At 35.9% G+C, this 24,120-nt stretch overlaps 1 protein-coding gene and 1 pseudogene across 6 annotated transcripts in view; both read right to left on the bottom strand.

Moving 5' to 3' along the window:
- The window catches only part of ST3GAL6 (ST3 beta-galactoside alpha-2,3-sialyltransferase 6), a 93,897-nt gene that overhangs the window by 49,254 nt on the left and 20,523 nt on the right, over positions 1-24,120 (bottom strand). For 4 of the 6 annotated variants that reach the window (XM_074300993.1, XM_074300996.1, XM_074300995.1 and 1 more), the window contains exons 2-3: positions 19,007-19,101; positions 916-1,015 (exon numbers count right to left, since the gene is read on the bottom strand). In XM_074300993.1, coding sequence (XP_074157094.1) covers positions 916-1,004 — 89 coding nt within the window. In that variant the 5' untranslated portion in view covers positions 1,005-1,015; positions 19,007-19,101. The remainder of the gene's footprint in view (positions 1-915; positions 1,016-19,006; positions 19,102-24,120) is intronic. The other 2 variants (XM_074300997.1, XM_074300998.1) reach the window with 1 other exon arrangement.
- On the bottom strand, positions 1,753-24,119 carry LOC141562042 (cytoplasmic tRNA 2-thiolation protein 2-like; annotated as a pseudogene).

Here is a 24,120-nt window from a genome sequence, read left to right as displayed (position 1 = left end):
TTAGGAATAAAAATATCATTTGAAAATAAAACTTAAATTAAGTTATTGACTCTTACCAACACCACAAAGTCAAAGATAGTTCAAGTAAGCCTGGAACAACATCAGCAAATTATAACCTGTACCTAAGGCAGCTAAGCTGGTGCAATGGATAGAGTGCCAGGCCTTGAATCAGAAACATTTATATACATGAGTTCAAATCTGGCCTCAGACAGTAAGTGTGTGACTCTGGGCAAATCATTTAATCCAGTTTGCCTCAGTTTATTTAGCTGTAAAATAAGCTGGAGAAGAAAATGGTAAACTTCCCAGTACCTTTGCCCAAAAAAAAACCCAAATAAGGTCATAAAAAGTTGGACATGACTGAAAAATCAGTCAACAACAATAATCTGTGTCATCAAAAGCTGAGGCTACATTTCCTTTTGCAAACAATAATAAATTGTGATAAATTTTTACAAAATATTTTCACTTTTATTAGGAATCATTATAACAATTCTGTGTGGTGGGTATTGCAATTATTCTTAAACCCATTTCAAAAAGAAAGTTGAGATTAAGCAATTTATGCTTCTAACAGCTACATCAGGAATTCTAAGAAATTTAACTTGGTCTCTTGATTCTAAATCTCATGCTTTCTCCATGATATTACTTGCTGTCTCTCTTCCCACTATACCACACTGTTTCTTGCCTTTTTTAACAAAAAAGAAAAAAAGTAGAGGATTCTATTAAATAAATGTAATATTGTCGGTGGACCTATTTCACAGAACTGGAGTGTTTTTATTACAATCAATATATACATGGGCATGAGGAGAAATTCAGGAAGTCCCTAGTGACATTTTTCTGGATGAAAACCTAATTTCAATATATATTTACAATAAATCCACAAATCAGAATGTTTCCTTTCAACAGAAAAATAAAACTTACCAACTGGTGCTCTCTCTCCACAAAATGCAATGAAGAACATAATAGAGAAATATACAACTCAGAATTATGAACACCAGGTATCCTCTCATTGCTAGCACGCCTGAAATACAACACATGGAATTATATGTTGGGTATGGCTTAGTGGCCTGAGAGGAAAGAAAAAAAGAATTATGGTTATTACACAAACACAGGCATCCAGTGGATCTAACCTGGTTAGTGAGGGATACCCATAGAGAAAATTCAGGAAGAAGTAGCAATGAAGAGATATGTACATCTCAGAAATGTCAGGGAAAGAGCATATGTAGATTTTTCATCATGGGATAGCAAAGCATATAATTATAGAGACATTCTCTACTAATTTTCTATATTTGAAGAAAAATACTTTTCATGGAATGATGTATTTGTAGTAATTAACATAAAAATACAGAGTTCTAGATTAAAGGAGAACACAGAATGTTGGAATCATGACTCAGCTATGATTAACTGTATGACTTTGGATAAATCAGTGACCCTCTCTAGCCCTCAGCTTTCTTATCTGTAAAATGAGATGTGGGATTAGATGCATTCTAAATTTTCTTCCAGATCTAATGTTTGATGAGTTTGTGATTTATATCCCAAAATTATTCTCTTTCCACAAAAAGTTAAAGAAAGCCTCTTTTTCTCAATATGGGAAATGTCTTCCACTGTAAAAAGAATTCCTTTTTCTTCCTAATTAAAAATAATTTATTCACTTCTTTTTTCTGTTTTTTCTTTCTCCCATGGTTTTTCCCATTTGCTCTGATTTTTCTCTCCCAACATAATTTATAAAACAATGTGTATTAAAAACAAACTAAAAAATAAATTTAAAAATATTTTATTTATAAATGGACAATTACATGGAGCGTTGTAGCTTCACCTCTCCTAGATTATCTCATTCACTCTTACCTCAGATCCCACCATCCTAACTAGCAGAAACATAGCTAAAGGTGATGATGGGCATATTTCAGGGTACATGGCAGTGGTTTCTGTCCTTCAGCTTCTGAGGAGCCAGATCACGCCTCAGCAGCTGAGCTGAGAAGTAGAGCTGAGAAATAGCTCCTGTAAGAACCAAAGGGTGACCTATGGCAGAGGAGGCCCTTGTGTGCAGGTGGAGGCAGACAACAGGAAATTTAGCCCAAATCAGGAAAACTGGGGTGGGAAGCTCTGAGGATAAACAGTTACAGGGGTAGACCTCTGCCTAGCAATGTATCTAAGGTTCCACAGTGGATTCCTGACCACTAGCCCCTTCTGAATGGCCCTGGTGAGGAAAGGGGTCTGACAACATCCATTCGGTTCTCCTTCCTGGCAGATCTCATCTTTGTCTTCCTCTTCTCTCTCCTCAAACAAGTATTCTTGGATCTCGTGCTTGACCAGACTCCCTGCTTCCCGCCCTGGGATTCCATCAGGATGAAGGGAGGAAGGAGCTCCAGGAAGGGCATGTCTTTCATGTTCACATGACACCTGCAGCATAGCTGCTCTATGAAGCCGGCTCTCAGCTTCCCCCTCTCATTCAATGGGCTTAGCGACAGCCCTGCTGCAGCAGGACCTCCCCAAAGGCTCTGTGGGTAGTATAGAGCAGGTGAGGATTTCTGAGGCATGCTCCAAGGTCCAGGTGCTAAATGCAGTGACGCTGTCTGCACACTTGATGTCCAAAGCACATGTGCAGAGAGGCACTGGGCAGTCACAGGACCAGCCATATGCCCATGTTTGGGAGCCTTCACCAGCTTCCATGATGTTGGTGGAAGAGAGTTGGACTTAGAATAGGCGCATGAAACTCTCCTTCAGTTGGTGGATACTTGCCTTTTCTGGGCGGTGTTATCAGTGACTGGGGGTGAAGATAGGCACTTCAAATATATCATTGTAAAAAGCAATCTCTAAGTTGTAGTCTTGCATAGGTCGTCTGAAAGGCCTGTATCTTAAGCAAGGAAGCCCCTCTCCTCAGGGCCATGAACCTGAAGGTCAGGTGTGTGCAGCTGTCACCCAGAATTGCTTTGGAATAGCCTTGCAGCTAAACTGTGTGCAGGAGCTGGGGGATCTGAAGAGTCTGCAGAAGCTCCTTTTGCGCAGTCAATGTCTTCATGCAGCTGAAGAGTCATAAAAGTCGTGTGTTAGTCTGAGGAGGCTGTCATCAGCAACTTCCTCCTGTCCCACAGGGTTCTGGGTGATAACCTGTCTCAGCTTTTCCTGGATCAGCTTCTTTCACTATTCTGATAGCAGTCTCTGTTGCTGCTGGATAAAGTCATCCTTACAGGTATTCTCAGACCCTCCAGGACCTGGAGGACTGAGGTGGTGGATAAGTTAAAAACCTATTCTAATGAGATGATGTGATGTGGGAAACTGTCTGCAGGATCAACTTTATTTCTGACAAGGTCCTTGTTCTCTCCTCCAGGTTCTGTCCCCAAACTGTAATCCTCATCCACAGAGATATTGCCCAACACAAAGCATAGCCTCTTCACAGACTCTCTTGGAGTCTGTTTGAGTTGGATGAGGGACCACCAGGCCCTGCAAAAAGGATCTTTTCTCCTGGGAAGTTGAATTGACTATTTCCTATCATTACTCAGAACTTATGATATAATATGCCTCAAAACAGTCTTTGCAGAAGGTCGCTCCAGTACAGATGAGCAAGACAGGCAAACCCTCCTTGAATTCCACGTATTTCTGCTTACATCACCTCTTATATAGAATATTCAGGTTTTGGAAATAAAATAACAGTTGCTTCTAATCTAGAAATGAAAAAGAAAGTCATTACTTCCTTTATGTATCTTTTAAACTGGAAAAACATAAAAAATATTGTATTGCAAAGTTACAATATACAGTTTGAACTTTTTTCTGAAAATATGACTATTCTTATGAATCTCATATCATTCTGAATCAAAAGCATGTATATATATTTGAGGATTCTAGCTTGGTTTATTTAAAATACTCAGTTTCCTCCATTAAAATATTCAATAAATGAACAAATCCAAGGGAAAAAATGTTTTATGAAATAGAATTGCTTTGGTGGCTTACTTATTTTTCCCCTAAGGATTAAAGATAGAATTCTGGGGTTCTGACTTCTAGCACAGTAGTTGCCGAGTCCCTTTTTATAAATCATCCAGTTGAACTTTCTTAAGTTTTTATAAAGGGATATATAAAAATAGAGTAAGAAGACTTAACAGAAATATTATAACCAAACTAAACCATAAATATAATATAAATATATAATGTAAGTATAAATAATATGAAATATTCTTCCCAACTATTGTGACTGCTGTTCCAGTTTCAGTGTACTTTGTTGCCAACTATTACAACTACCTTGGGGATGGCTAATGAGGCTTGAGAATCTCTTAAATTATCTGCATATACCATCTCATAATACCCATTCATTTAGGAAGTTGGCAGAGTAGGTTAGAAAATTGCATGCTCTCTAAATTTTCTTCACAAATAAGACAAAATAATTCTTTGAGAACACAGAGCAGTAAAATTTAACAAGAGTTACAGCAGAAAGTGGTCCTCCTGGAACAAGCAGATAAGACTGAAGTTTGGCCCTGATGAAGTGTAAACAATTCCAGGCTAGTTCCACTGAAACAGTAAGCCACCAGCCCAAGGTTTAGCCTCAGCCACAGCCACAGCCACAGGAATTTCCACCTCCTAGTACGGGGAGTCAGGAGTCTGAGGTGGGGAAGATTGAGGGAATCTCTGCTGATAATTGATGCCAGGCTCAGCTGTGCTTCAGAGATATGGCCCTGGATGAGAAGGAACCAGCACACTCCTCCCATGAGAGCAGAAGCAGTGGGGCTGGGATGCTGCTAGCTGTAAACACTACAAAACAGAAGGGTAAAGTTCTTGGATTCAGCTTTTGGACCAGAAGGGAGAATTGATATCACAAGCCAGGCCTAGAGGAAATTATCCCAACAATCTTCTACAAATTAAAAAAAGAGAGAGAGAGCAGAAAAAGAAGAAAGAACCCAACCATAGAAAGTTACTTTGGGAATAGGGAAGATGGAATATATCTTCAGAGGGGAATGCAAAAGTAAAAACAAAAATAAAAACAAAACAAACTTTCCTTGCCCCAAAGAGTAATGTTTACATGGTTTTCTGCCCCAAAGGAATTCATAGAATAATTAAAAAAAACTTTAAAAATCAAATGAGAGAGGCTAGAACACACAAAAAGACAGAGTAGAACATTTTCCAGCTGAAGACAGCTTAAAAGATCAGCATGAAAGGTGGATGGCACAGGCCAGGCTAGCATGCCCCAGCTGGGCCCCAGTGTCAGCAAAGCAGGACTCTTGCTTTAGCACACTAGATCTTATAGATGCAGTGGAGCAGGGACCTCCTCACAGCTCCAGGGCAGAAAAGTGTTTGTGATTGGATTCCCTAGAAGAATCTCTGAAAACAAGTGCACAAATCACTGAAGCTTGGGACAGTATACCCTCCACTCTGGAAACAGAGCCCTACTTTAACAAAGAGTTAAAAATCAAATAATAGTCTAGGAAAATGAACCAATAACAAATAATGATTCTGACCATAGAAAGTTATAATGGGTAACAAGGAAAATTAAAACACATACTCAAAAGAAGATAAAGTCAAAGCTCCTACCTCCAAAGTCCCCAAGAAAAATAAAAATTGGGCTCAGGCCATGGAAGAGTTCAAAAAAGACTTTGAAAATCAAATAAGAGAGATAGAGGAAAAAAATCAGGAAAAGAACAGAGAGGTACAAAAGGAAATACAAAAAGCTAATGAGGAGAAAATTGCCTTAAAAAGCAAAGTTGGTTAATTGAGAAAGGAGGTAGGAAAAGCTCCCAAAATGAGAATAAACACTTGAGGATTGATTATTTAGGGCTTCTGGGCCAACTATTTCATGGCCTTCTAGTTCATATCACAATATCTGGATTCATGTCACAATAAACAGTTTTAAGTCTTTAAAAGTTAAAAAGGTGGGGAATTGAAATAATTGCATGATCTCAAACAAAAAGAGAACAATAGCATAATGGACACCAGAACACGAGCATTCAAACAAGTAAAAATTATGTAAAAGGAATCCATCTGATTTGAAATGACACACTGGAAAACAGTTTGTGCATCTATAGTCCAACCCAAGAAAAAATGTTAATTTTTCTCTATATCAAGAAAAAATGTTAATTTTTCTCTAGTGGATCTCTGTATACTTGGATATTCAAAAACAAGAGTCCTGGAAAGGGAATCCTGCTATTAGGTTCTTGCAAATCTATAGGGGCCTGAAAATTATCTCAGAGGAAGTTCTGCTGGGACAAATACCCTTTGAAATATTTGAGGAAAAAAATGCCTCAATAATACAGGAGAAGAGCACTGGGCACTCCCATATTGTTGTACTCTTCTGCTGTTCTGCTACTCAATTTTTCAAAAAACCTTTCAGTTAATGAACTGCTGTTTGTTTTAATTGTATTTGGAAAACTGCATGGAGCTTCTCACCTCTAAATCACATGAGAGATTACAATTTTTTATGGGTGTTAATAGTATCAAATGTCATCCTATCACTGAATAAATTCTGTAATTACAGTACAATATAGTGAGTTTAAAGACAAATAGCAATGGGGCACCTACTTATTGAGTTAGAAAGTCATAAATTATTTATTTTCATTATATATATTTTTTAAATTTGTTTAATATTTCCCTATTACATATTATACATACATAATCAAATAAGTTTTAAACTACATGCTTGCTTCATCTGTTTGTTGTGCAAAATCATTATATTTCAGTTTCTCAATTTAATTGATAGTGAGGAAATGAAGATATGGGCAGTTTTCACTATGTCAACTGCAAGTGGAACAATTTTATACTGTTCTGAATATAATTTTTTGAGCCTTTACTTTTTTTTTAATGAATATGAATTCTTTTCACTCCCTTTCAACTTTCCCTTCAAATATATAAAAAGAAAACAAAACCTTGTAGCAAACATGTTGTACAAATTTTACAAAAACAGAAAAGTAAAACTATGAAAGACATCCTTTACTGATCATAATACAATGAAAATTGTATTCAATAACAGGTCGTTTGTGGAAAAACTGAAAATTGGAAACCATATAATAATCCTAAGGAATTGGTGAGTCAAGTAAGTATAAATTCTAAATAGCAGTGGACAAAGTAGCTACATCAGTGGGTGCTTGTTAATGTCCCAGAGTTAGGATTTGAATTCAGGCCTTCCTAATTCCTACTCTGGCTTTCTACCTATTACACCAGAGATTGACAAATCATAGCCCCAAACTATGAATGCCTTTTATATTTATGTATTATGTAAATGCCATTATATCTGGATTAGTTGCATAAATTTGTCTACCCCTTAATTACACATTACTGCTTCTTGTACTAAAAAGTACTATGTTGTTATTATTATTATTACTTTGTGAACAACACTCTAGCCCTTGAAAGATTTAAGATTTTAATTAAGAGTGAAAAAAGCAATGTTCCTAAATTACAAAACTGAGGATTACTCCTATTTTAAAAATAATTTATTCCAGTCTATGTAAATAGATTAATTAAAATGGTCAGTTCTAAAACATTAAAATTTGAAAATATAATTTGTCAGGCAAATACACAGATCCCCAAAGTAGATCACTTTAGGAAAACAAAATGGAACATTGTGGTATTTATCTATATTGACTTACATATTCCTAAATATCTAAAACAATTTCTAATTTAGTGCTAAAGCAAAATATTGCTTGATAATTCAGGAAAGAATGACACAGCAATGTACTGGAGTCAATCCCTACTGATTTATGACAACATATTGATAAATTTTTAGGAATCTGGTACAAAGTTCAACAGGCTGCCATACTTATAATGTTATTTGCTGTCATAAAAGCACTGATGTTAGTCAAGCCCAGCAGAATGTACTTTCAACACATTATTCTCTACATTAAATAACTGTGGCTTAAATAGTGAACATTTGAAAGAAAATAATTGAATTTTGTTCTGATTATGCTAATACATATTATTATGGAATAAAGTCTAAAGTAACTACAAAATTGTTAGAAAAATTTCTTAAAATCACTGTTTTAAACCACTGATTCAATTATCTATAATTCAACTGATCAATTATGAAAATCCAGTATCTGACATAAAGCTAATCACTGTATAAAATATTTCTGGACAAAATATTTTATATTTTGAAAATCTAATTAAAAAATAAACCAAGTGAGAAACTACAGCTATTGTGTTACAATATAACCTAGATACAATATATGTTTGTAAATCCAATTTTCTTGTTGCATGTTAAGTATTGGATTCCGAAGGTATAAGTAACCTGGGTAGATAGACAGTAGTTAGTGCTAACAATTTACATTCAATTCCCAGTGTTCCTTCTCTGGGTGTAGTTGTTTCTGCCCATCATTGATCAACTGGAAGTGAGTTGGATCTTCTTTATGTTGCAGATATCCACTTCCATCAGAATACATCTTCATACAGCATTGTTGTTGAAGTGTACAGCGATCTTCTGGCTCTGTTCATTTCACTCAGCATCAGTTCATGTAAGTCACTCTAAACCTTTCTGAATTCATCCTGCTGGTCATTTCTAACAGAGCAATAATATTCCATAACATTCATATACCATAATTTACCCAACCATTCTCCAATTGATGGACATCCATTCATCTTCCAGTTTCTAGCCACTATGAAAAGGGCTGCCACAAACATTTTGGCACATACAATTCCCTTTCCCCTCTTTAGTATTTCTTTGGGATATAAGCCCAATAGCAGCACTGCTGGATCAAAGGGTATGCACAGTTTGATAACTTTTGGGGCATAGTTCCAAATTGCTCTCCAGAATGGTTGGATTCTTTCACAACTCCACCAACAATGCATCAGTGTCCCAGTTTTCCCACATCCCCTCCAACATTCATCATTATTTGTTCCTGTCATCTTAGCCAATCTGACAGGTGTGTAGTGGTATCTCAGAGTTGTCTTAATTTGCATTTCTCTGATCAGTAGTGATTTGGAACACTCTTTCATATGAGTGGATATAATTTCAATTTCATCATCTGAGAATTGTCTGTTCATAGCCTTTGACCATTTATCAATTGGAGAATGGTTTCATTTCTTATAAATTAGGGTCAGTTCTCTATATATTTTGGAAATGAGACCTTTATCAGAATCTTTAACTGTAAAAATATTCTCCCCAATTTGTTACTTCCCTTCTAATCTTGTTTGCATTAGTATTGTTTGTACAGAAACTTTTTAGTTTGATGTAATCAAAATCTATTTTGTGATCAATAATGATCTCTAGTTCTCCTCTGGTCATAAATTCCTTGCTCCTCCACAGGTCTGAGAGGTAGACTATCCTGTGTTTCTCTAATCTATTTATGATCTCATTCTTTATGCCTAAATCATGGACCCATTTTGATCTTATCTCGGTATATGGTGTTAAGTGTAGATCCTTATCTAATTTCTGCCATACTAATTTCCAGTTTTCCCAACAGGTTTTTTTCAAATAATGAATTTTTATCCCAAATGTTGGTATCTTTGGGTTTGTCAAACACTAGATTGCTATAGATGTACCCTTTTTTGTCCTTTGTATCTAATCTGTTCCACTGGTCTATTTCTTAGCCAATACAAAATAGTTTTGGTGATTGCTGCTATATCATATAGCTTTAGATTAGGTACACCTAGACCACCTTCATCACACTTTTTTTTTTCATTTGTTCCCTTGAAATTCTCGACCTTTTATTCTTCCATATGAATTTTGTTGTTATTTTTTCTAGGTCATTGAAATAGTTTCTTGGGAGTCTGATTGGTATAGCACTAAATAAATAGATTAGTTTGGGGAGTATTGTCATCTTGATTATATTCACTTGGCCTATCCAAGAGCACTGAATGTCTTTCCAATTATTTAAATCTGACTTTATTTTTGTGGCAAGTGTTTGGTAATTTTGCTCATATAATTCCTGACTTTTCTTTAGTAGATGGATTCCCAAATATTTTATACTCTCAACATTTGTTTGGAATGGAATTTCTCTTTGTATCTCTTGCTGTTGCATTTTGTTGGTGATGTATAAAAATGCTGAGGATTTATGTGGATTTATTTTGTATCCAGCAACTTTGCTAAAGTTGTGAATTATTTCTAATAACTTTTTATTAGAATCTCTGGGGTTCTCTAAGTATACCATCATATCATCTGCAAAGAGTGACAGTTTGATTTTCTCATTACCTACTCTTATTCCTTTAATCTCTTTCTCGACTCTTATTGCCAAGGCTAGCATTTCTAATACAATATTGAATAGTAATGGTGATAGTGGGCAACCTTGTTTCACTCCTGATCTTACTGGGAAAGGTTGCAGTTTATCTCCATTATGTATTATGCTTACTGATGGTTTTAAATATATGCTCCTGATTATTCTAAGGAATAGTCCATTTATTCTTATACTCTCAAGAGTTTTTAGTAGGAGTGGATGTTGGATTTTATCAAATGCTTTTTCTGCATCTATTGAGATGATCATGTGGTTTTTATTAATTTGATTTTTAATATGGCCAATTATACTAATAGTTTTCCTAATATTAAACCAGCCCTGCATTTCTGGTATAAATCCTAATTGATCATAGTCTATTATCCTGGGGATGATTTTCTGAAGTATTTTTGCTAATATCTTATTTAAGATTTTAGCATCAATATTCATTAAGGAAATTGGTCTATAGTTTTCTTTCTCAGTTTTTGATCTACCTGGTTTAGGTATCAGTACCATGTCTGTGTCACAAAAGGAATTTGGTAGGACTCCTTCATCCCCTATTTTTTTCAAATAGTTTATATAACATTGGTGCTAATTGTTCTTTAAATGTTTGGTAGAATTCACATATATATCCATCTGGTCCTGGGGATTTTTTCCTGGGGAGTTGATTAATAGTTGTTCTATTTCTTTTTCTGAAATGGGACTATTTAAGGAATTTATGTCCTCCTCTGTTAATCTAGGAAACCTGTATTTTTGGAGGAAGTCATCCATTTCACTTAAGTTATCAAATTTATTACATAAAGTTGGGCAAAGTAACTCATTATTTCTCTAATTTCCTCTTCATTGGTGGAAAGATCCCCCTTTTCATTTGTAAGACTATCAATTTGATTTTCCTCTTTCCTTTTTCTGATCAGATTTACCAAAGATTTATCTATTTTATTGGCTTTTTCATAAAACCAACTCTTGGTTTTATTTATTAAATAGATTTTTTACTTTCAATATTATTGATTTCTCCTTTTAATTTTAGTATTTCAAGTTTAATTTTTGGTTGGGGGGTTTTAATTTGGTCTTTTTCTAGCTTTTTAAGTTGTAGGCCCAATTCATTAATCTTCTCTTTCTCTATTTTGTTCAAATAAGCCTCTAAAGATATAAAATTTCTACATCAACTGATACTGAGTGAAATGAATAGAACCAGAAGATCGCTGTACACTTCAACAACAATGCTGTATGAAGATGTATTCTGATGGAAGTGGATATCTTCAACATAAAGAAGATCCAACTCACTTCCAGTTGATCAATGATGGGCAGAAACAACTACACCCAGAGAAGGAACACTGGGAATTGAATGTAAATTGTTAGCACTAACTACTGTCTATCTACCCAGGTTACTTACACTTTCAGAATCTAATACTTAATGTGCAACAAGAAAGTGGGATTTACACACATATATTGTATCTAGGTTATATTGTAACACATGTAAAATGTATGGGATTGCCTGTCATTTAGGGGAAGGAGTAGAGGAGGGAGGGGATAATTTGGAAAAATGAATACAAGGGATAATGTTATAAAAAAATTACTCATGCATATATACTGTCAAAATTTTATAAATAAATAAATAAAATAAAATAAAATAAAATAAAGTAAAAAAATAAAGATATAAAATTTCCCCTTATTACCGCTTTAGCTGCATCCCACAGATTTTGGTATGATGTCTCATCATTGTCATTATCTTGGGTGAAATTATTGTTTCTATAATTTGCTGTTTCACCCAGTCATTCATTAAGATATTATTCAGTTTCCAATTACTTTTTGGTCTATTTACCCCTAACTTCTTATTGAATGTAGTTTTTATTGCACTGTGATCTGAGAAGGCATTTATTATTTCTGCCTTCCTGCATTTAATTTTGAGATCTTTATGTCCTAATATATGGTCAATTTTTGTATAGGTTCCATGAACTTCTGAGAAGAAAGTATATTCCTTTCTATCATCATTCAATTTTCTCTAAAAGTCTATCATACCTAGTTTTTCTAATGTTCTATTTACCTTTGTAATTTCTTTCTTATTTGTTTTGTGGTTTGATTTGTCTAAATCTGAGAGTACAAGGTTGAGATCTCCCACTATTATAGTTTTACTGTCTATTTCTTCTTGCAACTCTCTTAACTTTTCTTTTAGAAAGTTAGATGCTATACCACTTGGTGCATATATGTTTAGTATTGATATGGCTTCATTGTTTATGCTATCTTTTAACAGGATATAGTTTCCTTCCTTATCTCTTTTAATTAGATCAATTTCTGCTTTTGCTTGATCTGAGATAAGGAGGGCTACCCCTACTTTTTTGGCTTTACCTGAAGCATAATAGATTTTGCTCCAACCTTTTACCTTTATTCTGTACGTATCTCCCTGCTTTAAGTGTGTTTCCTGTAAACAACATATTGTAGGGTTCTGACTTTTGATCCAGTCTGCTATCCGTCTCCGGTTGATGGGAAAGTTCATCCCATTCACATTTACAGTTAAAATGACTAATTCTGTATTTCCTGCCATCATCTTATCCCCAGATTATGCTTTTTTCCCTTGACCCCCATGAACCCCTTCCCCAATATTTAATTTATAGACCCCACTTGTGATGCACAGCCCTCCTTTTTAGTATCCCTCCCCCCTTCCTTTTAAGTCCCTTCCCTTTTCTTGTACCCTTCCCTAATTCCCCTTTTCCTTTTCCCTTTTCCTCTCCCCACTTTTAATGAGGCGAGAGAGAATTCTCTGAAAAACAAATATGTCAATTATTTAGTCTTTGAGCCTACTCTGATAAGAGTGAGATTCACACAATGTTTCTCCTCCTCTCTAAATTCCTTCAGATGTGGTAGATTTTCTATGCCTCTTCCTGGGATGTAGTTTCCCTCTTTGTATCACTCCTTCCCCCTTTTCTGATACTACCCTCCTTCTCTTTACTACTCCCCTTTTTTTTTAATATCAGTAAAATCAAATTATCTATGCAGACTTTCTGTATATCCACAACAGAGATAAAGTTCTCAAGAGTTTTTTTTTTTACCTTTTTCTGCTTCTCTTCAGTCTTGTGGATGTAGATCAAAATTTTTGTTTAAGTATGTTGTTTTTTTTCTTAGAAACAAATGGAATTCCTCTGTTTCATTAAATGACCATCTTCTTCCATGGACGAAAATGCTAAACTTAGCTGGGTAGTTTATTCTTGGTTGCAATCCTTGATCTTTTGCCTTTAGGAATATCAGGTTCCAAGCCCTTTGATCTTTTAATGTGGAGGCAGCCAGATCCTGAGTGACCCTTATTGTGGCACCTTGATATTTGAATTGTTTTTTTCTAGCTGCTTGCAATATTTTTTCCTTTGTTTGGTAGTTCTGCAGCTTAGCCACAATGTTCTGTGGAGTTCTTTTTTTTAGGGTCTTTTTTAGAAAGTGTTCGATGAATTCTTTCAACACCTATTTTCCCTTCTGTTTCTATTATGTCTGGTCAGTTCTCTTTGATGATTTCCTGTAAAATAGAATCTAGACTCTTTTTTTGATCATAGTTTTCGGGAAGTCCAATGATTCTCAGATTATCTCTCCTAGATCTATTCTCCAGGTCTATAGATTTTCCCAGTAAGTATTTGATGTTATTCTCCAGCTTTTCATTTTTTTTTTTGTTTTGTTTGATTCTTGGGTTCTCAATGAATCATTCATTTCTACTTGTTCCATCCTGATTTTTAATGAGTTATTTTCTTCATTCACATTTTTTTATTTCTTTTTGTATATGCCAATTGAGTTTTTAAATGAATTATTTTGCTCTATTGAATTTTTTTTCCATTTCCCTAATTTTTTTAGAGAGTTATTTTCTTTTTCCAATTCAGAAATCCTACTTTCTTGAGACTTTTTTATCTTTTCCAATTCAGAAATCCTACTTTCCTGTGATTTTTTAACCTTTTCTAATTCACAAATTTTGTTTCCCTGAACCTCCTGTTAATTCTTTATTTTTTCCAACTCAAATTTCAGGACGTTGTTATTCTCTATCATAGCTTCTCTTTCCTTTCCCCATTTTTCTTCAAACTCTCTTAACTTTTTAATAGTCTCTTCTAAGAGAGAGTTATGTGATGGGAGGCAGGTATCATTCCCCTTTAGGTGTTATCTGCTGACTCTCTGCTGTTAACTTCCTCGGGGTTGGATATCCGCTCTTTCTCTGTGTAGAAGGTATCAATCGTTCTCTTCAGCTTCTTACTCATTGTTAAAAATCTGTTAGGTTCTGCCCTTGGGGTAAGAAGTTTATTTATTTATTTATTTACTAGCTTCCTCCCAGAACAGATGGATGCAGCAGGTCCTGTGCCTGAGCTAAGAGAGAGCTCTGGGAGAGAGTACCCCTCCCCCCTCCCCAGAAATGCCTCAGAGGTATTTAGTATGGCTGCACTGTGAGGAGTGCCCAGTGAAGGACCCTGCTGTGTGTCCTAGCAACTGCCCTGAGGTTTAAGGCTGAACAGTGAAGTCACTAACCCCAGCCAATGTGTCCCATGGGGTGTGGATATCAGCAGCTGATGTGAAAAGCCCCTGCGATCAAACTGGAAGTGTCTGCCCAGAAACCGTGGTCCCTATTTCAAAGGTTCCACTTCTCTGAGTTCCGCTTCTCTGGGAATTCCATGGCTGCTAGAATTCCACTGCCTCAGGCTGAGCCTGCACTATGTGGATTAGATGTTGCCTCAGGCTGTGTCCCGGCTGTTCAGGCTCTTAACTACCCCAAGAAGAAGCTCCAGGCAGAGAAGGCGGCTTCACAGCAGTGCCAAGATCTATTAGGTCACTTCTGGATTGGGGTGGATTAAGGATCTGGCTTTATATTTTAAAGTGGCTTGATTTCTCTTCTGAACTGCTGTTTTATAAGCAGAGAAGAGCTATCAGCCTGTGTCAGATTCCTCTATCTCAGTGGCTTCTCTGATCTCAGAGTTCTCCCCAGCCCGATCAGTGTAGTGTGTTCGCACCTAATCTTGTTTGTGCTGGGCTTTTTTTTCTTTTTTTCCTCCCCTTGGAAACAACCTTTTCTGTTGAAATTCCAGATTCTCTTCAGCTGGTAAGTTGTACTTCTAGTCCTTGTAGTTTTTATCAGTCCAGCGTTATTTTTGAGGCTGATTTAACTAATTGGTAATGAGGGAAGAAGGGAGCTTACAAATTCGTGTGTATCTTCTCCGCCATCTTGGCTCCACCCCTCAACTCCATTTGTTAAAGGTTGAACTGCAACCATGATATGGCTATAGATACATAAGTTTTACTAAAAAAATAAAAATCAACAAAACATTCTGTGAAGATCAATGGCATTTAAGGAATTTATAATAAAGTTTTGTGTATATATATATATATATATATATATATATATATATATATATATATATATATATATATATATATATATATATATACAAACACACATATATTATTACTTGTATATTTATGAAATTTGTGACATTGGTTTTTTTTGGAGGTGGTTGATAAACATTCACTAGCAAACCAGTATATGGCAGCCTTTAAAAAGGTAAATGATTAATATAAGATTTACTGATAATAAATCAACAACCATTTATTAAAAGATGCAGAACATATTCAAGAATTAAGAAATCAATAGTACATCCAATTAAAAATTACCCTCTCTGACCTATCTTGCATTTTCCTTTCATAAAAAAAAGTTTTAATAATTATAAGCACCAAGTTTTTAATTTAAACTGACTTTCCTACACTTATCAACCAACAAACTGCCTTGCCAACCATCTGGTTGTGTTTGCTCAGAGAATTAAAATTAACTCTCACAGCTGCCAAACACAACATAATTAGGATAGCAAGATACTGCCAAAACGTCATATGATACAGTCCAAAGACAAATATAAACAGTGAAATCAATAGGACCTTTGGAGGTAGATGCTTACATGTTGCTTATATAAGGTTAACAACTTAGAGTGGAGGAAAAAACAGGGTCAAAGGTAGAAACCTCTAGAAGTAAAAAGTGCCTCTGACACACAAACTGGCAACATGAACCCAGGCAAGTCTTAACTTCTTGTGCTGAACAACTTCTTCAGACTAAAAGTCACAGAAGATTTGATCATCTGTCTTGGCAGAAGAAGTTTCCTCATAAAGATGTGCCTATGCTAATGAAATCACAAAAAATTAATATGCATCAGATAAGCAAGTGGGCTCTTAGTGGAGAGCTGGCATTATGTTACTTGGTGGTGTCTGATATTTCTAAAAAAGCAACGGTATTACAGTAAAAAAAAAAAAAAAATCTGTACTCAGTGATGTCAAAAGACCCAGAAGGTCCTCTGGGGAAGAACTTCTTAAACTTTTTCCACATGTGATCTCTTTTCCCCCTGAGAAATTTTTATGTTACCTTGGGTATATGGGTACACAAAATAGGTATACAAATCAAATGTTTACTGATTAAATCATAATTTTATGACCCCCCACATTCAAGGACAAGACTTCATATGGGGTTGTGCACCACAGGTTAAGAAGCTGGATCCTAGGGTACTGAGAGGATCTACCATTTAGGGCAAGGAGAAAAACAACATGAGATAAGTGAAAATAATACTGATGATAATTATGACTTATTCAGCATCTATTATTGGCCAGGCATTTTACATATATTAACAAGACTTTTATTTTGCACAACAGTCGCGTTAACTTAGGTGCTATTATTATCCCCATTTTACAGTTCAGGAAACTGAGGCAGCCACAAGTTAAGCCCTTGCCCAAGATCATACAGTCTGAGCTGAGGGCTTCCTCATTCCAGGCTCAAAGTTCTATCCTTTGTACCATGTAGCTGCCTCACTTTGATAAAGTATAGATCAGTGACCTAAGAAAAAAATACCCATCCACATCAGTGAGATTCCAAATTCTCTTAAGTTTATCTCTGGTCTAGCATTTGGACTTGAAGAATAAAGTTATTTCTACAGCACTGGGAAAAAAAATCCACTCTAGAAGTCTGAACAGTTACTAAATTTGTTAGCCTTCGACTTGTTATTGTTTATTAAAGCTTTTTATTTTCAAAACACATGCATGGATAATTTTCAACATTTACCCTTGTAAAATTTTATGTTCCATTTTTTTCCCTCCCTTCCTTCCACCCTCTCCTCCAGACAGCAAGTAATCTAATATTTGTTAAATATGTGCAATTCTTCTCTACATATCTCCACAATTATGTTGCACAAGAAAAATCAGATCAAAAAGGGGAAAAAATGAGGTAGAAAACAAGATGCAAACAAATAACAACAGGAAGAGTAAAAATACTATGTTGTGATCCATATTCAGTTCCCATAGTACTCTCTCTGGGTGCAGAAGGCTTCTCTATCACAAGACCATTGAAACTGGCCTGAATCATTTCATTGTTCCTCAGAATTGATCATTATATAGTCTTTTTTGTTGCTGTATACAATGATTTCCTGGTTCTTTTCACTTTATTTAGTATCAGTTCATTTAAATCTCTGTAAGCCTTTCTGAAAGCATCCTGCTGATCGTTTCTTATACAGCAATAATATTCCATAACATTCATATACCATAACTTATTCAGCCATTCCCAAATTGATGGGCATCCATCAGTTTCTAGTTCCCTGCCACAAACATTTTTGCCCACATGGGTCCTTTTCCCTTTTTTATGATCTCTTTGGGATATAAGGCCAATAAAGAAATTGCTGGATCAAAGGATATGTAGCCATTGATTTGTAAAGTGATTGTATCATTACCTCACTTAGAGGCTTTTTTTTAGAGACATAAAGGGAATCTTTAAAAAAAAAAAAAAAAAACAATAGCTTTTTATTTTTCATGGAACTCTTTTTAGAAAGCACTTGAGAACCTTCTCTTGGGACCTCCTCCCATTAGTGTAATTAGCATCATTACTGAATTAGCTATTGATTTATTATACAAAAATGATAAGTCAAGATACATGGAAAGAAGCTCAAATTAGGAATAGTGTGTATAACCTGTAGCAGTAGGGATAGGGGGAGAAGATTGAGAATAATCAGAGATTAAAGTCGTAAGGGCATTTTGTAATACAACACATGACTTTTTGAATCTGAAAATTAGTTTCATAGTAGTTAGAGCTGGAAGGAATATTTCTCTTCAAGTATTACCTCTTAATTTTACAGTTGGGGACAGTGAATCCCAGATAAATAAGACATTTGCCCAAGGTCACACTGATACTAAATTGCTGCTATGAAATTCTAGGTCTTTTGACTATAAATCCAGAACCATTTTTGCTACAGTGCTATGTCTCTTACTGTCAGATACGTTGATAAATTAAAAATTATCTGTAGGATGGCCATTTAAAACTGAATTTATGATGCATGTGCTTCCAAATACATGGCTACACCATATGCTTGGTATCATAGATTACTCCCATACCTTGAAAAGAATGAAAGAAAGCCCTGATCCTCTAAGTCATGGCTCCATATTGAATTGCACACAAAGACCAGCATTGACTATTTAAAGTGCACAGCAATACTAAAACATCCATCATTTTTATTGAAGGATATGGGTGTAACTATTATAGTGATGGATTACTAAAGACCTTCAGCTTTGAATTCATACAATCCAACATCTAGATGAATGAATTTAATTAATCTACTAGACATAGAATCTTGGAATTAGTTCTTGAGATTGTAGAATTGGGAGGATCTTATATTATTAATTTATACTCTGAATGTTGACTAATACAGTTTTGGCTTTTTAAAATGATTTTTTGTCTGTGTCTCCTCACTTTGTATCCTGAAAGTGAAAATCAAAGAAGGAAGACATATTTGGGAGATTAGAGTAGATAATACCAGACCAAATAGTCAAAAGCAAGGGTTTGTGAAAAGCAGAGATAAGGAAAGAAAAAAAAAAAAAGAAAAAACTAAGGACAACTTTATAGTTTATTGTGTTACCTCCTGCATGAGCCTCCTCTGCATGTATTTTATCTAGTCCAGCTTTCAAGGAGAATCTTCTTTTTATAGTGTTGAAAGATGGATTCTTAAGATATCTGAAAAGATGAGAAGATATAAATTGTTAAAAAATGAAAAAATTTATTACTGCTTGAAAAGGCAACTCAGAGGATATTACTATCTACCAATTGATATTTCTAATTTCTCACCTCTATAAAATTTTTGTTAGAATAATCTACACTTGTGTTAAGGACATTATAGATAAAAATATGACAAGGGAAGAGGTTTTTCTTGTTGTTCAGTTGTTTCAATCACGTCCAATTCTTGTGTGACCCCATTTGGGGTTTTCTTCAAAGATGATGACTATAGTGGCTTGCTATTTTCTTCTCCAGATTATTTTGCAATTGAGGAAACTGAGGGTCACACAACTAGTGTAAGTAAAGTCAGATGTTTCCAGGCCTGGTGCTCTCTCCCCTGTGCCATCTTGCAGTCCCAGTGAAGAGGCAGGCATTTAAAATGACAACCTAACAGACCACATCTATAGTCAAATAACAGATTGGAAAACTTCATAGAATACAAAATTCCACTGTGCTTATTGATTCTAAATTGTTTGATTTAGTGGAGCAAAATGCATCTTTGAAAGACTTTCCTCCAATAAAGTGTCACTCACGTAATATGCTAATAACATATAAGTTTCCTGATAAATGCAACAGTGTAGGACTATTTTATGATTTATTACTATCAAGAAAGGCATAAACAAGACAATATTTGTGCTCTAAAATTATTTGCTACTAGCATGGAGAATGTCCAGTACACAATCTGGAAGAGGAAGAGTTTTGGTTCTTACTAAGTGCTAATGAGATAATGAGATATTAGGTTCTTACTAAGTGCTAAGTTGGTACTTGACAATTCTCTAGTTCTGGCCTTTCCTGGGGAAGAGCTTGCATGCTTAGGAGGAGCAAGTTTATTCGTTGAAGTAATTCTTCCCAGAAGCCCTTGCATTATCCCACACCCATTCTCTGGGAGGATAAAGAGGGCAGCTCTGGAGGAAAAAGGGAGTTTTCTCTGGACGAGACTTGAGGCTGCTCTCTGCAGAAAAGGAAAACGGTTCTCTACAGGAAGAAGAATCTGTCCAAGAGATTTGAGTTGACACAGCAGATCTCCTCCCAGAGAGCAATTGGCAGCTTCTGGAGACAACAGCACGTTACAAATTGGTGTCCAACGTGGGGCAAGGATTTTTCCTTATCCTGACAAGGACTTATTCTGAGCCCTTCAGAGGAGCTAAACTGAACCATCACAATTTGGCACCTGAACAGGGACAGACACGATCCTGATTCCAGTGGAAAAGCCTCCAATCCAGATCTCAGTCTCTTTGACCCAAAACCATGAGTAACAAGGAAACTTTGTTAAAGATTAAGTGAATGTTCTAATATATAAATAAGGAACTTAACTTGTTAAGGGCTAAACCAGCAATCTCTTATAGCTGAAATGGGGTAGATGTTAGCTAAAGACAATCCCTCAACCTCAGCCGACTCAGACCCAGCCCCTGCCTCAGCTCCACCCCCATTCAGGAGTGGTACTATAGAGAATATAATTAAGATAATTAAGGAGAAGAGTTTACTTGTAACCTGGGTACAGATTGCTAAACTCTTGGCTGCATTAAGACGCACGTCCCCTTGGTTCTTAGAGGAAGAAAAAATAGATGTAGATAACCGGAAGCTAGTGGGATTTGAAATGAAAGAATTTCATGCAAAAAATAGGCCTCTTTCAATTTCTGCAGAGGTATTTTATATCTACAACATAGTTCAATTAGCCTTAAACTATTGAGCAAGTTGTAGGAGAAAGAAAAGTTTTAAAAATGAACAAAGGAGGAAGTGTGAGGAAAAAAGGAAAGATCAAGATCTTTCCCAAGAGCAAAGGGATTTAAATGAGGAATTAGGGTGTGATGACTCTTATTCTCTTGAAGCAGCTTTAACCCCCCCCCTAGAGAGCAGATTATTGACGGGCCCACATCAATTCCACCTTCAGAGGTGGAGGAAGAAGAAGAAGGGGAAGAGGCAGAAACACAAACGGAATTGCCTGTGAAGCAGCCTAAGCCTATGACAAGATTAGAAAAAGCATTGGTTAAAGCTAAGAGAGAAGGACAGGATATAAGTGATTTTATACATGCATATCCTGTGATTGAAGAGATTGATTCTGTAGGTCATAAAAGGAGTGAATATGCACCTTTAGATTTGAATAAAATTAAAGATTTGAAAAAAAGTTGTACCCTTTATGGGGTTACATCAGCTTATGTTAAAATGTTACTAGATGGTTTGTCTTATGAAGTCCTAACCCCGAATGATTGGAAATCCATAGCAAGGACATGCCTACAACCTGGAGAAAATTTGTTATGGCTTGCAGAGTTTCATGAATTATGTAAAATCCACGTCAGATGCAATTTGTAAATAGGAGTTAACACAAAATTCACTTTTGAGCACTTAGTTGGTGAAGGTTGGTATGGAGAGAATTCAGAACAGATTAATTATACCATGACAATATATGAGCAAATTGCTAAGGCTGCAATAAAAGCTTGGGGTGTCCTCCCTAGACAGAAAGATCAGGGAGAGGCTTTCACTAAAATAGAGCAAGGTCCCAATGAACCTTTTGCAGATTTTGTGGGACGTTTGCAAACTGCTGTCAAAAGAACTATTGGAGAAAATGCAGCTACAGAAATAATGACCAGACATCTGGCTAAGGAAAATGCCAATGAGATTTGCAAAATAATTATATGGGGATTAGACAAAGATGCTCCTTTAGAGGAGATCATAAGACGCTGTGCTACAGTGGGAACAAATGCTTTTTACACCTGGACTATGATGAATGTGGAAAGACAGGGTCCCTCCTGGCAAGGGACTTCTAGAGAAATTTGTCGATGTTTTCATTGTGGAAAAATTGGACATCTAAGAGCTCAGTGTAGATATGGAGATACAGTAAGAAGACAGGGTGAAAGAAGACCTAAAACCTATTGTCCAAAATGCAACAGAGGACTCCATTGGGCATCAGAGTGTAGAATAATTCAGGGAAACGGGATGAGGGGCCCAGGTCCAGGGCCCCAGGCAAAAAAGACTTGGGGTATGATGGCAACTGATGTTACACCCAAAGAGTCTTTAGAAGGTCAGGACTCTGATTTGATCAACCAGCAGAAAAGTAATCACATGGCAGAAGGGATTACCTGATAAGTGAGCCAAAAGGCAATCAGATTGCAAAAATGGATTATACTTGGGGAGAATACAGGCCTTTTAAACCAACAGGGCTGTGTCCAGTGCAAACAACTCCAATGTAATTGTCAGATGATGAGAAAAGATTTAGAAAGCAGTAAATAGAAGGTAATTAGATAGGTTAACTGCCTGGGAAAGAGGGTTTGCTTGTATTTCTTCAGATGGAGAAGGAATCAGATGGGTGCCAACGAGTCGTATTTGCCTTGTCCATCAGAGAGAGACAGAAAAAGAGAAAGACCTCAAAATAAAGGAGAAAATCTAAGAAACATCTGACACTAAAAGAGCATGGCTAATAAGAAGACTGTTAAAGAACTTTAAAAACCAGCAGGAATCATTGGATTTCCTAACACAAGATGAGACTAATGGACAATGGACTTATGGACATTTATAAATTCTCAATTTATGATTACTTGATCATGTTATTTGTTACATACTTCTAGCATGTTATGTTACTATGTTACTATGTGTTTATGTAATCTATGTAATTATGTGTAATGCCTCCCATATTGATGGATTTATGTTTCAAGGTTATGACCACCCTATGTTCTAAATCAAAAGAAAGGGGGAGATATTTGTAACGTGCTGTTGTCTCCAGAAGCTGCCAATTGCTCTCTGGAAGGAGATCTGCTGTGTCAACTCAAATCTCTTGGACAGATTCTTCTTCCTGTAGAGAACCGTTTTCCTTTCCTGCAGAGAGCAGCCTCAAGTCTCGTCCAGAGAAAACTCCCTTTTTCCTCCAGAGCTGCCCTCTTTATCCTCCCAGAGAATGGGTGTGGGATAATGCAAGGGCTTCTGGGAAGAATTACTTCAACCAATGAACTTGTTCCTCCTAAGCATGCAAGCTCTTCCCCAGGAAAGGCCAGAACTAGAGAATTGTCAAGTACCAACTTAGCACTTAGTAAGAACCTAATATCTCATTATCTCATTAGCACTTAGTAAGAATTTAATAGACTAATTACATTATATCTCAGAATACTGCACAGCTTTCCAAATGAGATCCACAATCACACAAAACGATTAGCATAAAAATCCATGGGACTCAAGAAGACAAAGAATGCTTATTGTTTGGATTATAATATACAATTATATGGACAGCCTAGTGAACTTGTCCATTTAGGTACATTATTTTGAATCAATTCCACCACAGGACAACGAATTCAGGCCAGAACTGAATAGGAGAAAAAGTATGAGATGAATTACAATTTGGAAACACAATACTTTCAATGAATTCCTCCCTGAAACAAAAATCCACCTTAACATATTCTCCTAATATTGCAATGTACCTGAAAATTTTGGAATATCATGATCTTCAAAGAATTCAAAGGGAAGGTCACTCCAAGTTACCAATGGAGATTCATTACAGGCATAAATAAGGTTGTAACATTTTATCAATGATTAATCTGCGCAAGAAATGATGTAAAATATGTATAATGGATGTATGGTAAAAAGACGTACCAACCATGTAGTAAAAACAAGTGATAATTGATGAAAAATCCTGTTGCTCCATGGGTATTCTCATAATACTAAGAAACCTGGAAGAAGGTCGTGGCAGTGACTAGGTCCCCTGAGAAGAATTTACCAGAACATATAGATAAAAGTTACACATGATAAAAAAAAAAAGATACACAAGAGGTATGAATTGCACTTTTAAGAGGATGTGAATAAATTGTTGAGATCATTTAAGAGTCTTAGAAGTTCTCAGAAGTCCTTTGTTCTCTACTGCCACTTACTTGCAGGCACTCCCCTCCATCACCTTTCTTCTTTTGAAATTCACTAAATCCACATTTACCACCCCATAATAATTGTGATGGCTGTGATGCACTGTCCTCCAAGACACTTATTTCTGCCCAGGCCATT

Source organism: Sminthopsis crassicaudata, chromosome 3, assembly GCF_048593235.1.
Source record: "Sminthopsis crassicaudata isolate SCR6 chromosome 3, ASM4859323v1, whole genome shotgun sequence".
Lineage (NCBI taxonomy): Eukaryota > Metazoa > Chordata > Mammalia > Dasyuromorphia > Dasyuridae > Sminthopsis > Sminthopsis crassicaudata.
This window is presented reverse-complemented; position numbering and strand designations above follow the sequence as displayed.